Source organism: Cnephaeus nilssonii, assembly GCF_951640355.1.
Source record: "Cnephaeus nilssonii genome assembly, chromosome: 22".
Lineage (NCBI taxonomy): Eukaryota > Metazoa > Chordata > Mammalia > Chiroptera > Vespertilionidae > Cnephaeus > Cnephaeus nilssonii.
In genome coordinates this window covers 28730294-28744667 of record NC_137093.1, presented here as the reverse complement: position 1 = coordinate 28744667, position 14374 = coordinate 28730294, and the positions used below count along the sequence as shown (strand labels likewise).

At 58.9% G+C, this 14374-nt stretch overlaps 1 protein-coding gene across 1 annotated transcript in view; it reads left to right on the top strand.

Moving 5' to 3' along the window:
- TMEM132D (transmembrane protein 132D) overlaps nucleotides 1-14374 on the top strand; it is a gene marked incomplete at both ends in the record, with an annotated part of 79195 nt that overhangs the window by 20710 nt on the left and 44111 nt on the right. Inside the window, one exon of the mRNA XM_079762937.1 lies at nucleotides 8505-9402. Coding sequence (XP_079619063.1) covers nucleotides 8505-9402 — 898 coding nt within the window. The remainder of the gene's footprint in view (nucleotides 1-8504; nucleotides 9403-14374) is intronic.

Genomic DNA, 14374 nt, shown 5'->3' with positions numbered 1-14374 from the left:
ATTTAGGTAGGAGGGACCTAAATGCCTGTGGAGCCGGCCGGCATGGCTCAGGGGTTGAGGGTCCACCTAGGAACCAAGAGGCCACGGTTTGATTCTCAGTCAGGGCACAGGCCTGGGTTTCAGGCTCGATCCCCAGTGGGGGGCGTGCAGGAGGCAGCCCATCAGTGATTCTCATCATCGATGTGTTTCTCTCTCTTCCTCTCTGAAATCAAGAAAAACATATATATATATATATATATATATATATATATATATATATATATATATATATATATAATTTTTTTTTTTTAGAAAAGAGACCCCCTAGCCGGTTTGGCCCAGTGGCTAGAGCGTTGGCCTGCGGACTGAAGGGTCCTGGGTTCGATTCCAGTCAAGGGCACGGACCTCAGTGGCGGGCTCCTCCCCAGCCTGGGCCCTGATTGGAGCTCGTGCAGGAGGCAACCCATTAATGAGCTTCTCTCACATCGATGTTTCTGCCTTTCCCTCTCTCTGAAATCAATGGAAACATATCCCCGGGGTGAGGACTAACAGAGAGGGGGAAGGGGAGCTGTGGGAACCCCTTTCACGTCCCGCGTGGTTCAGGGTTCCGGTTCAGGGTTTGGGCTCTGGAGGAGGCCGCACACCAATGAAAAGAGACTAGAAAAGCATTAATTTGGGACGTGGGGGCCAGGCGGGAGCCCACGAGAGGACTCCTCCTCGATCTGGCCTTACCATCCCTTTTATTCAGATTGTGGGACACACCCACCCCTCAGGCAGGAGATTCCAACAACGGCCAATCATCAGGCCAACAGGTGGAGGCGGCTTCAACTACCGAAGTCTCCACAGGCAATGAGTGATTAGCCCTGACCTTTCAGAGCAATTAACGTTAACCAGCCTTCCGGATTCCCCGTCCACACTTCTCTGCTAGTGAGACAAGGATCGGCTTCCGGCAGGGAGCTTGGGGGGATTGGGGGGATTGGGGGTGCGGGGGGGCACTAACGTTTCTTGAAAGGGCCGAGCTGTTCCGTGTCAGCTGCTGACAGGACTCCCCAAACAGTCTCGGAGGTTTGAGGGGAGCCCCTGGGAGCTCAGGGGTCAGAGGAGCCTGGGGTGGGGGGGTTCCCGGGACGGAGGTCGGGCTGTGGGGTGACTGCCTTCAGGAGCCGCCCGCCCCGGAGTGTGACGTCCCGGGCCTCGGCGTCCGTGGCAACAAGGGGTTCACCCCTCCCCCCTCCCAGCCCTCCATCCAGACACCGGCTGGCACCGTCATTACAGCTCAGGGTTGGGGCGCATTAGCCCGGACCCCGAGGGGCTGTGTTTTCTCAGTGTGGAGGCAGGTCGCATAGAGCGCTCAGCATGTAAACTACATGTGCGTGTTCTTAGGCACACGCATACACACGCACATGCACACACACTATGTATCTGTGCGTCTCTACATATTTGTGTACATACAGGGTGCCCCTCCCCAAAAACGTGTACACGCTGGAACAGCAGGTAGCTCCACTTTGAAAATTAAATGTATTTTCGTACACACGGCCTTTAGAATTAGAGTGTGCGTATACGTTTTTTGGGGGGACACCCTGTGTATTGGGTATAAGGTCTATTTTAAAACATGATTGTGGCTGGTTTTTAAAAATATATATTTATTGATTTTTAGAGAGAGAGGAAGGGAGAAGGAGAGAGAGAGAGAGAAACATCAAGGATGAGAGAATCACTGATCGGCTGCCTCCTGCACGCCCCCCACTGGCGATCGAGCCCACAACCCGGCCTGTGCCCTGACGGGGAATTGAACCTGGGACCCTATAATCCGCAGGCCGACGCCCCATCCACTGAGCCACACCGGCCAGGGCTCCTGAGCCCGTCCCCGAGAGCCGCTCGGGGGAGGCCGGGACGCAGGCGCCCGGACAGGAGGGCCGGGACACAGGGCTCTTTCATCGCTGCTGGGTGGCGGCCGGGACAGACGCGGGTCTGTGGGAGCCCGGCACCTGGAACACAGGCGGCTTCTCTGTGCTCGGCGCTGGGCCTGGGAGCGTGGACAGGCGTCCTCCGGGCAGGTCCCGCCCCTCCGGCAGGACTCCCGCTGCCGAGGACTCCCGCTGCCGAGATGACCGAGCAAAATACGACCGCGAGGCCGGGTGCCGGGGGAAGTGGCAGCCGGTCTGTCCGGAGGATCCGTCGCTTCATCCGGCAAATCTCATTTCTTCACCCTGCAGAGCCTCCTGGGGGGTCGTCGAGAGGAGCCCCCCGGCCCCCCAGGCTCTGATCCGGGGGTCCCGGCTGCTGTAGAACATATGGCTTCCGGGCCAATGAGAAAAAGGGGAGAGAGGTTCCTGAGGAGGAAGAGAGAAGAGGGAGCCACACAGGCGAGACTTTGAGGAGAAGGACCCGCGTCCTTAACAAAACAGTAAAATAAAGAGCGTCAGCCCGGCCAGGGGGGCTCCGTGGCTGAGCGTCGACCTAGAAACCAGGAGGTCAGGGTTCGACTCCCGGTCAGGGCACAGGCCCGGGCTGCGGGCTCCATCCCCAGTGTGGGGCGTGCAGGAGGCAGCCGGTCCGTGATTCACTCTTGTCCTTGGTGTTTCTCTCTCCCTCTTTTCTTTTCTTTTAATCCTCACCCGAGGGTATTTTTCCATGGATCTTTAGGGAGAGTGGGAGAGAGAGGGAGAGACAGAGAGAAACATCCACGTGAGAGAAACACACCGATGGGTTGCCTCCTGCACGTGCCCTGACCAGGGCCCGGGCCGGGGAGGAGCCTGCAACCGAGGTACGTGCCTTTGACCAGAATCGAACCCGGGACCCTTGAGTCCACAGGCTGACGCCCTCTCCACTGAGCCACACCGGCCAGGGCTCTCATCATTGATGTTTCTCTCTCTCTCTCTCCCCCTTCTTCTCTGAAATCAACACGCACATATATTTTAACGAAATAAAGAAAGAAGGTGACGTGGTGGGGTTCAGAGGGGCGGGTGGTGGGGAGAATGAGGCGGGAGGTCCGGGGTGAGGGGGTTCTGGGTGGACACGTGTGGGGTTTTCCTGGAGCTGGGAGTCCCGATGGTGTCTTTTCAGCCAAGCGGGGGCCCCATCCCATTTGCGTGAAAGAGAAAACAGCGAGTCTCTCTCGGCTCAGGGGGCGTGGCAGGAGGGACGGGGTGACTCAGAGGTGACGTGGGCTCGGGTTCCGGTCGGGGTGCGGAGACGCCGGGGCGGAGTGGAGAGGCCCTGGCGAGTGAGCGAGGGTGGGAGGAAGGGAGGCGGCAGGAACCGATTGGCAGCCTTGGCGGCGACGGCAGGCTCCCGGGAGGAAGTGGGTGGCACCCGCCAGGGTCTGGCGCTCCGGGGCGGGGTTCTGGCTGAGACGCCGGTGGGTGAGTCACTGGCATTCGAGATGGAATTTGAAACCACAGAGACGCAGTCGGAGCCCACGGAATCGGCAGCCTTCCAGCGCGACCCTCCGGCCCGCAGCAAACGCATGAGATGAAAAGAAAAAAAAAAAAAAAAAGGCCTCGCGTGTAGCGGGTCATTGCCTGACACCGCCTCCCGCCTCCCACGGGCGCGCTTCACGTCGGAAACGGTCACGCACCTGCGGGCTGGGGAACGGGCCTGCTTGTCACACTCCTCTTCTTAAAAATTTTTATCGCCCTGACCGGTGTGGCTCAGTGGCTAGAGCGTCGGCCTGCGGACTGAAGGGTCCCGGGTTCGATTCCGGTCAAGGGCATGTGCCTTGGTTGCGGGCACATCCCCAGTGGGGGGTGTGCAGGAGGCAGCTGATCGAAGTTTCTCTCTCATCGATGTTTCTAACTCTATCCCTCTCCCTTCCTCTCTGTAAAAAATCAATAAAATATATTTTTAAAAAAATGCGTCCCCCGCAGCTCGCCCCGCGCCCCGCTCGCTCCGGGATCCATAAACAGCCCGCGGACTCGGGCGCCTCGCGGAATAGGAAACGCGGGGAACGGCCGCTTTCCTCCCTTTGGCGGAAATTGATGGCTGTCAGTGCGTCGGCGCCCGGCCTCGCGGAGTATCACGCGGTCGGATATGAGCCCGTCCGTCTTTTTCCAATTAACTTGTCCGTCTACCTTTACTTTATTTCACTTTATTTTTCCAGGAAAAGAAAGCATTTTGAACGATTGGAAGCTGTTTAAGTAAACGCGCCTGCTGACGGGCGGGAGCCGGGGTTTGGTCGGGAAGCGTTCTGCCTGCGTCTGTGATTGAGGGGCCGTGCCCGCCGACGCCGCCTCCCGCCGGCTGGCTCCGCTCGGGGACAGAGGGTCTTGCTGATCGGGTTTCGGATCTAAGAACGCAGAGCTGTTGGCTCTGGACCTCTGGGGCCGACGGTCCGGCTCTTGCATTGTGCGGCGTTTTCAATATCGCAGCCTCTTGGGTCCCGGGTTCGATTCGGGTCAAGGGCACGTACCCGGGTTGCAGGTTCCCCGGCTCCGGGCCCTGGGTGGGGCGCGTGCAGGAGGCAACCGGTCCATGTGTCCCTCTCACATCGATGTTTCTCTCTGTCTCGCTCTCCCCCCTCCTCTCTCTCTAAAAGTCCATGGGAGAATATCCTGGGGCGAGGGCGAACCCCAAAGAAAGAGAAGTCTTACCGGGGCAGGTCCGGCACGAGTTAAAAATACTCCCCCACCCACGTTGGCATGCCCCCCCACACCCCCACGGCCACTCCCTCGGGGTACAGAGAGCATCTGCCCTCAGCACCTGGGGCGCCCCCCGTGGAAGGACGGAACACGATGAACTCCCTGCTCCCGGCAGCCAGGGCGTATGTGCGTGTGAACACACACACAACAGCGCTTCTTTGTTGAGAGAGAAAATGGAACGTTCTTTGTTCAACACCACAAAGCGCCCGCCGCCCACCCCCACACCTGGCAGCTCGCTCCCAGGCCTCGCTCCTTCCCGGGTTTCCAATCTCCTGGCATCTCTCCGTCTCCACACCCCCCGCCCGGGGCCACGGCTGGTCGGCTTTGTTCCTCCTGAGTCTCCTAATGCCCCCCTCCCGACCCCCCAATTCTGCTCCTGGCTCCTTACAAGCCCCCCCTCGCCCCCACAGGACAGGACTGATTTTAAAAGCCAATGAAACCAGCCCTGGCTGGTGTGTCTCAGTGGTTAGAGCGCGGGGCGCGCACGGAAGGGGCTCGGGTTTGATTCCAGGTCAAGGTCACCACCCTGGGTTGCGGGAATTTCTGTCCCAGGCCCCCCGTCTGGGTGGGTGCAGGAGGCAACCCATCGAGGTGTCTCTCTCCCCAGCGACGAAGGCCAGGCCCCCGGAATCAGCTGGGTGGGCGGCAGTCAGGGAGCCGACCCCGAGCAATTGAAACGCCGGCCGCTGCTCGGAGAGGGACAGACAGACGCCCGTCACCAGGAAGGAGGGACGTGTCCGGCGTCGGAAGCGGCCACCTTCGGGCCGACACCTTTTCTGCCTTCATTCGAATCCCCGGGGCCTGGCGCGGGCGCCTGGCGTGTGATCTATCACAGGGGCCTCTCTCCTGCCCCCTCCCCGCCTTCCACGCTCTCCGGAAAGCAAGGGACAGAGTATCCCTTGGTGACGAGCAACCAAAAAAAATAAAAAATAAATTAAATAAACGAGGGAGACTACACGTCTCGCGGATTACTTAAGACTGGCGGCTGTGAGGGCCGATTTCCGGCGTGAACGTGAAAAACACGCTCAAACCTGTAAAGAATGCTTGTGTTTATTTGACGATGGCTGCGAAGCAGAATCTCCAAGGACGGAGATAAGGCTCCGGGAATGTCTGTTTGTTTGTTACCTTGTTGTGTGCATTCCAGTCAAAGAGGAGCCGGAAGGGGGTCACACGAACTCCGTGGGCGATCGATGAGGGGGAGGGGGAAACCTCTGGGGTTGGGTGAGAAGTAAAATGAGAGACACGTCCTTCTTTCTCTCAGGGGGGCGGCAGGATGGTGAACAGCCAGCCGTGAACTCAATAGCAACGCGGGGATGTGTGGTCTCCGCGGTGCGGTGCCTGTGCGTGGAGGGGTCCGGGGTCCGGGGGGGGTGGGGGGGGGAGGAGACTCACTTTCACATTCAAGAGATATGTTATCGTAGATGCCACAGGGCAGCGGGCTCAGGGACCGTCAAGATGGGCCTTTGTCAGGGAAGATACCGGCCTAGGACGGGACTACCTGCCGCCACTGCTTTTGAATGAAAAGCTTTTCATCCCGGGCCATCCCCTGTGGCCACGTTAGGCCTGAGTATGCACGGCCGCCACGCAGGCCGCCCCTGAGCCTGTCCGGTGAGCACGTGGCCTCTCTCCTCCCTGACTTCCGGGTCCCTGTCTCAGTAGAAGCAGAGAGTTACAGTTTCCCCTGCCTCGCGAATGTTTCCACATTTTGCTACAACGTATCGGGCTCTCCCTTTTCTGTAACCTCCGGCGCCTTAAGGATATGGCTACCTAAGAAACGGGGGATGTACGTTGTTGCAATCACGTAGACACCGCTTCCTCGTACCGCTCTCTCCTCTCTCCGCCCGCCTCCCCCGTCCCCCCCCCCACTCCTCTCTTCTCCGGCAAAGGAGTCCACTCCCTCAAAGCGTGTGGTGGGAGGCATCTGCTCCGAAGGCAGACAATAGGTATTTTAATTCCATTTATTCCTCAGCGAGGGCTAATGGGGCCACTTAGGATTAGCATGGAGATCCCTGATTTCATTGATCTCCCCGGGCCCTGGGGAGAATGTTATAGCTGAGACCTTTTAAGTAAGATTTTTTTTTTAAATGAATACAGGAGTCATTTAATCTTCTTCGCTTGTTCCGTAATAGCCAATCAATACCGTGCATTGTTGGCCGTGGACATACCGCAGACTTTATTTCGTGAGGGGAGGCCCTCGTCGGTTATGGGGGGACGACCGTTGTTTTCTTAAAATGTCACTTTCTAACATAAATATGTTTTTATTGATTTCCGAGAGGAAGAGACGGGGGGAGAGAGAGAGAGAAACATCCATGAGGAGAGAGAATCATGGGTCGGCTGCCTCCTGCACGCCCCCCACTGGGGATCGAACCTGCAACCCGGGCCTGTGCCCTTGACTGGGAATGGAACCATGACCTCCTGGTTCGTAGGTCGATGCTCAACCACTGAGCCACGCCGGCCGAGCCACAGTGATTGTTTTAAACATCTCGACTTTGTGCACAACCCTACAGCCTAGAGATGGGCCAGTGCCTGTAGAGGAAGCATGGGGTGTGAGCCAGGCATAAGGGCCGGGTGGGGACTTCGGCCAAGGAGTGAGTTCCTGCCCCCACCCCCACCCCAAGGGCACAGCCCCGAGGCTGTTTACACTACGGTGATGGACTCACAGATTTCTCCCATCTTGCAACGTGTGAGCCCAGAGCCCAGAGCCCAGCTTTCCGTGTGAAATCTGTTTGATAAATATTGGCATGGAGACCTCATTACGATTCTAAATAATGGCACGCAGAGTCAGGCAAAACAGGCTTCGGAGCCAGAACTGGCTCATGGGCCGGCGGTTGGCAGCAGCTGCCGTGGGCAGTTGGAGGGTTTTTGAAAATAGAAGCAGCAGAGAGAAAGCCCCACGGAGGGGACACCCTGCCACCGTCTCCCTGGGCGTCCGAGGACCCGCGTTTGGGGGATGGGGGTTTCCTCTCCGAAGTCCCTCCCCATAACCACAGGTGCCCTTTTGCTGGGCGAAGGCCCTCTTGGGGTTTAATAAGTCGAATGAAATACACGGAGTGGCCGGACTATGATGATCTCTGAACGCATAATCATCTGGCCACTCAGTGTGTATACATATATATATTAGAGGCCCCGTGCATGAATGCGTGCATGGGTGGGGTCCGGCCAGCCTGGCCAGGGGGAGGGGACATGGGCGGTTGGCCGGCCTGCCTGCTGGTCGAACTCCTGGTCGAGGGGACAATTTGCATATTAGCCTTTTATTCTATAGGACAGACACGGAGTGGCCAGATGATTATGCGTTCAGAGATCATCATTGTCTGGCCACTCCGTGCCTGGGTGGTTCTAGCCGATGGCGTCGCCGTCCAGAGGCTGAGCCTGCAGAAAAGTGTTGTGTTGCCCTAAGACATGAGACGTGACAGCGTTGGACATCACAGCGTTACAGCATGGCTACAGCGTGGCGCTACCACAGGATGATGTCACAACATTGCAACAACATTGCAACTTGTAACAACATCGCAACTTTGTAACAACATTGCAACTTGTAACAACATTGCAACTTGTAACAACATTGCAACTTTGTAACAACATTGCAACTTTGTAACGACATCGCAGCTTTGTAACAACATTGCAACTTTGTAACAACATTTCGATTATGTAGCAACATTGCAAACTTTGTAACAACATTGCAACTTTGTAACAACATTGCGACTTACAACAGGAAATCACAACATTACTACAGGGCCGCATTACCATGCCTAGGGGACGGTGGCCCACAGCCAGTTTCGGGGTACAGCATGGGGGGTGGTGGCCTGGGGTACAGCGTGGGGGGCGGTGGCCTGGGGTACAGCGTGGGACGGCGGCTGCCCCCCCTCTAATGCCCTGCGTTCCCTGCAGTGACCGAGGGCCGCGGCCTCCTGGACAGCGCCCCGCGCTTCTCCCTGCTGCCCACCTACCTGCCGGTGAGCTTCCGCGTGGACGCCGACGCCGCCTTCTTCCTGCGGGAGGCCAACCAGGACGTGATGCGCAACGCCAGCCTGCAGGCCCGCGTGGAGTCCTTCCTGGTCCTGCGCGCCCGGCGGCCGCCCGCGCTCAGCGCCCGCTACGGGCCCTTCTCTGCGCAGCAGGCGGTGCCCCGGGACCTGCTGCTGCCCGCCGGCCCCCCCGGCCCTCCGGGCGCGCCCCCGCTGGGCTGGAAGCTGCGGGCCCACGTCCTGCGGGACCAGATCGACCCGGGCCGGCCCGTCGCGCAGGTCCTGTTCCACGTGCTGGGCCGGGACTGGGCGGAGCCGGACCCCGCCGCGCCGCTGCCCTGCCTGCGGGTGTACGCCTTCCGGGAGACGCGCGAGGTCAGGGCCAGCTGCCGGCTGCGGGGCGCGCTGGGGCTGTGCGTGGCCGAGCTGCGGCTGCCGCCCGGCTGGTTCAGCGCCCCCGCCGTGGTGGCCGGGAGGCGGCGGCCCGCGGGCCCGGGCGAGGGGAGCCCCGTGGAGCTGTACTACACGGTGCACGCGGGGGGGCCGCCTCCCGGGGACCGCGGGGACTGCGTCCGGGCGGAGCCGGGGGCCGGCGGCGGGGGCCGCGTGGACCCGGGCGACGCGGACGAGGCGGGGCCGCCCCTGCAGAGGATCGGCAGCGTGTTCCTCCTCCCCGCGCCCCGCCGGCCGCCGCTGCGGGAGCTGCGCCTGGACGCCCACGTGGCCGTCCACTACCCGCCGCGGAGGGCGCGCCCGGGGGAAGTGCTCACCTTCCCGGTCTCCGTCTCCAGCAACTGCACGCAGGACCGGTTCACCCTGAGGTGAGTGAGCTGGGGGGGTGGGGTTGGGGGGAGGGGGGTTTGGGGGAGCTGTGTGCGCCCGGGCTCCCCGTTTTCCCTGCAAAATCAGGCCGGTTCGATCTGAGCGGGGTGCCCCTTGGGCGGCGGAGGCGTTCTGATCCATCCGCGGTCTAGGCCCGTGGTCGGCAAACTCATTCGTCCACGGAGCCACATACCAACAGGACAACGATGGACATTTCTTGTGAGAGCCACATTTTTTAAACTTAAACTTCTTCTAACGCCACTGCTTCAACATAGACTCGCCCAGGCCGTGGTGTTTTGTGGAAGAGCCACACTCAAGGGGCCAAAGAGCCGCCTGTGGCTCGCGAGCCGCGGTTTGCCGACCACGGGTCTAGGCTGTCACGGAGCAGCCAGGGCACCCCACGTGAGGCCTTTTGTGTAGCTTGGCGGGGATGGGGGGGCGGGGGTGTGTGCCCTGGGAAAGTGTTAGGCACCCCAAGACTAATGTGGCCCAGCCGGGCCCCTGACAGTTGGAGTTAAATGGCGGGCAGATGGCCCCGGCCGGTGTGGCTCAGTGGACAGAGTGTCGGCCTGCGGACCCAATGGTCCCGGGTTTGATTCCGGTCCAGGGCACATACCTGGGTTGCAGGCTCCTCCTTGGCCCGGACCCTGGTTGGGGCGTGTGCAGGAGGCAACCCGTCGAAGTGTCTCTCTCACATCGAAGTTTCTCTGTCTCTCCCTCTCTCTTCCACTCTCCCTAAAAATCCACGGAAAAAATATCCTTGGGTGAGGATGAACAACAACAGCCAAGAATACAGAATACAGAAAAATTAAAACATAAATAAATGGCTGGCAGGTGATCCCAGCCGGGGGTGAGATGGCGTCCCTCCAGCCTGTGAGCCTGAGCCCGGGGGTATGGGAGGGTGAGGGGAGGGGGAGGGGGGAGGGGAGAGGAGGGAGGAGGAGGGGGAGGGGAGGGGAGGAGCACAGCCTGCTGAGGGCTTCGTTCGTCTCTGGAAGCAGCGCTGGGTGTTCACGAGATAAAAGAGCAAAACGCGTGAGCAACCTGCGCCGACCCCGTGCGGATCCGGCCTGAGCGCCGCCCGAGCCCAGGGTCCGCGGAGAGCCGCGTCCTTTCCGGAGACGCGTGTGCGCTGCTCTCTTGGGAGCGGAGACCGTGGGAGACGTGCCCACCTCGGCGGCGTGGAGTTTCCGCTAAACGGGGTTTGATGCCGCCGCCACCTGGCGCGGGTGCCGGGGCCACGGAGCACGTCCTGACCGGACCCGCGGGGCCACGGGACGGCGTCCGTGTGCTGACCCCGGGAAAGGAGCGCCGCGGGGCATGACATGGTTCCACGTGGGGTTAAAAGTTCACCCAGGCCCGTCCGGTGTGGCTCAGTGGTTGAGCGTGGACCCAGGAACCAGGAGGTCAGGGTTCGATTCCCGGGTCAGGGCACAGGGACCGTGGGGGGAGCAGAGCTGTGGCGGTAACAGTCCGGACGGAGCAGGCACGGGTCCCCCCGCAGCCGGGAGGGGGGGGCAGGCGGAGGCTCCTGTGTGAGCGGGAAAGAATGAACTCGAAGTCGAAGGGGACCCCCGCCTTTGGGGGCGCGGCTCTCGCAGGCAGAGCCGGTTTGGGGGCCGAAGGGGACGTCGGTGTGGGTGGGCGAGAGGCACTGTGGCCTGGGAGTGGGTGGCCTGGGGCGACTTTAGGGCAGGAGTGGACACAGCTCATTCTGGATGTCGTTCTAGAGGAGACCAGGTTTTTAAAAAAATATATTTTTTTATCGACTTCAGAGAGGAAGGGAGAGAGAAATATCCATGATGAGAGAGAGTCATGGATCGGCTGCCTCCTGCACACCCCGTCCTGGGGATCGAGCCCACAACCCGGGCCTGTGCCCTTGACGGGGAATCGAACCCGGGGACCCTTCAGTTCGTGGGCCGACGCTCTACCCACTGAGCCACACCGGCCGGGGCGAGGCCAGGGTTTTATACCCAACGCGTCCCTCTCTCACGAGGGCTGGGCGCTCCGCTGTAAAATGGAATGTCCTCCAGCCAAATCCCTTGTGGTGTTTCCGTGAGGAAGGAACGCGTGACTGAAACCCCGCCAGCGTCCAAGGAGGGGTGAGCGCGTCTCCCCGCCGCCTGCCGACGGAGCCCTCGGAGCCCGGTGCCCGCCAGCCTCACGCCTCTCACGCCCGGCCCCGCAGCTGGTGACGGGCACAGGAAGAGAATGCAGTCCAGCGAGTGGCATCGCGGGGATACCTTTCCTTTCACCGAGTTAATTGAGTTTAAATGAAGGCAATTTGGCCGCCGTTGAAACATCAAACAAATGGGCGGGGGAGGGGGAGTCACCGGAGACAAACGGCGCCTCCGGAGAGGGAGCACTTTGGGGAATTAGCGGGACGCGGCTGGCTGGCTGCGTGTGCCCATGTTTAATGAGGTGACGCGTCCTCCGTTGGCAGGGACATCCCGTCTCCGCGGGGCCCTGTGCGCGACGCAGGACACTTGTTGCTCGCAGGTGCCGTGTTCACAGGTGCGTGCTGGCCGGCCGGCGTGGCTCAGGGGTTGAGCGTCGACCTAGGAACCAGGAGGTCAGGGTTTGATTCCCGGTCAGGGCACGTGCCTGGGTTGCAGGCTCCATCCCCAGTGGGGGGCGTGCAGGAGGCAGCCGATCCATGATCCTCTCTCCCATCATGGACGTTTCTCTCTCGTTTTCTCTCTTTCTTCATCTCTGAAATCAATAAAAAAAATATTTTTTAAAAAATGAGCCTGCTATTTTGGTCCAACATTTAATTAACTCACCCCTAACGCCTGGCAGGGCCAGACCGAATGGTTTCTCAGGCCTCATACGACCTGCGTTCCCCACCCCTGACTGAGCAGACTATCCTGACTGCACCCCGTTCCTGTCATCGGTCAATGCATTTCTGATCGTCTCGCCCTGCGTTAGGCTGAATCGTTATTCTTTAAAAGGTTTATGGCTATGCACCCACGGCCATATCTGCTGAAGTGTGTACTGAATATACTTTTAATGAGTCTCGATCCAGAATTTTTAAAATCACACTTAGAGCCGGGCCGGCGGGGCTCAGTGGTTGAGCATCGATCTAGGAACCAGGAGGTCAGGGTTCGATTCCGGTCAAGGGCACGTGCCTGGGGTGTGGGCTAGATCCTCAGTGGGAGGCGTGCAGGAGGCTGCCGATCCATGATTCTCTCTCATCATGGATGTTTCTCTCTCTCTCTCCCTCTCCCTTTCTCTCTGAAAAAAAAAATTAAAAAAATATTTTAAAAATAAAAATATGTAATGGCACGTAGACGGCTTCTGGGCACAGGGAAAGCTAAATTCGAATTGTGTGCGTGTCTGTGTTGCAGAGAAGTACGGCGGAGCGATCGATAAGAGACTGTCGGGCGCAAAAATAGAGGGGTGCATTGGGGTAGAATTCTGAGAAAGGCATCGAGTGGACCTGCAAGCTAAAAGCGACCGATAAATGAAGAAATAAATGCACAACCCGCGCCTGGCGAAGAAGGGGTTGTGTCCGAATTCTTTTAAAGACGCGCCACGGAGGGTGGCGAGCCCGCGCTGGTATTTAGATTCCGGCGAAACTTTTAGAAGAGCGATCTAACAGTTTAATTTTAAAATGTCAATAGTTACAGGGAGCCGAAAACGCAACCTTTGCCGCTTGGGAGGGAGGGTTTTAAATGTCATCTTTATAATGCGCCTGGGGGTGCAGACTTCCGGGAAAATTACTCCCGAGCGTCGCCCGCCGGGGGAATCCTCCGCGGAGACGGGCGGGTTCCGGGCCCTGCGGTCCGAGGGGGCCGCCCGGGTCCCCCGCGTTAGGTCCTGCGGGTGCGGCGGGGCCCCAGGAGCCGGGCCGGTGTTACTGTATCTCATCGGCGATACATTGTAGCGGGTTCGCGCTGCGGGACTGCCTTCCGTCCGGAGCCTTTGCAGCCTCCGGTGCCCCGCTCAACGCACAGGGTTCATGCCCCGAGCCAGCCGCACGCAGCTGCCGTGGAATTATCCCCAACACACGCTCGGCACCTCACGGGCTACATAAGCAACTGCGTTCTTTATTATTATTATTATTATTATTATTATTTTTTTTAATCCTCATCGAGGTTATTTTTTCCCTTGATTTTTAGAGAAAGTCGAAGAGAGAGGGGAAAGACAGAAACACTGATGTGAGAGAAGCACATCGATGGGTTGCCTCCTGCACAAGCCCTGACCAGGGCCAGGGACCGGGGAGGAGCCTGCAACCCGGGCATGTGCCCGGGACCGGAATCAAACCTGGGATCCTGCGGTCTGCAGGCCGGCGCTCTATCCACTGAGCCACACCAGCCAAGGCTGCACCTTCACATGTTTAAGTCATTTCCCTTTTCTATTTGGTCTTCATAGTCTGGGGCTTTCCAGGTGTTCATGTTAAAACACACACACACACACACACACACACACACACACACACACACACAAAACTGGAGAGCATTATGCTAAGCGAAATAAGCCAGTCAATGAAAGAAAAATACCACATGATCTCACTCATTTGTGGATAATAAAGAACATTATAAACCGATGAACAAAAAGATAGATACAGAGGCAGTAAAGCACCGAACAGACTGTCAAATTACAGCGGGAAGGTTGGGGGGAGGCGGGGGAGATAAGAGATCAACCGAAGGACTCGTCTGCATGCATATAAGCATAACCAACGGACAGAAGACACTGGGGGGTGAGGGCATGTACGGGAGTGGGGGGGCGATGGGAAGATATGTACACATGTAATACCTTAATAAAAAAAATGGGGAAAAATCACATTGAAAAAAATAACAAAACAACAACAAAAACAGACACACACAAAAGCCCTCCCGCTGGCGCGTGTCTGCACTTCCACGCGTCAGCGGCGCTTGCTCGGGTCACGTGCTGCCCTAGCTCCTCGGTGAAAAGTAGGAAAAGGTGGGGGGGGGGGCGGACAGGGCGGACCCATGGGGAGGTGACCCC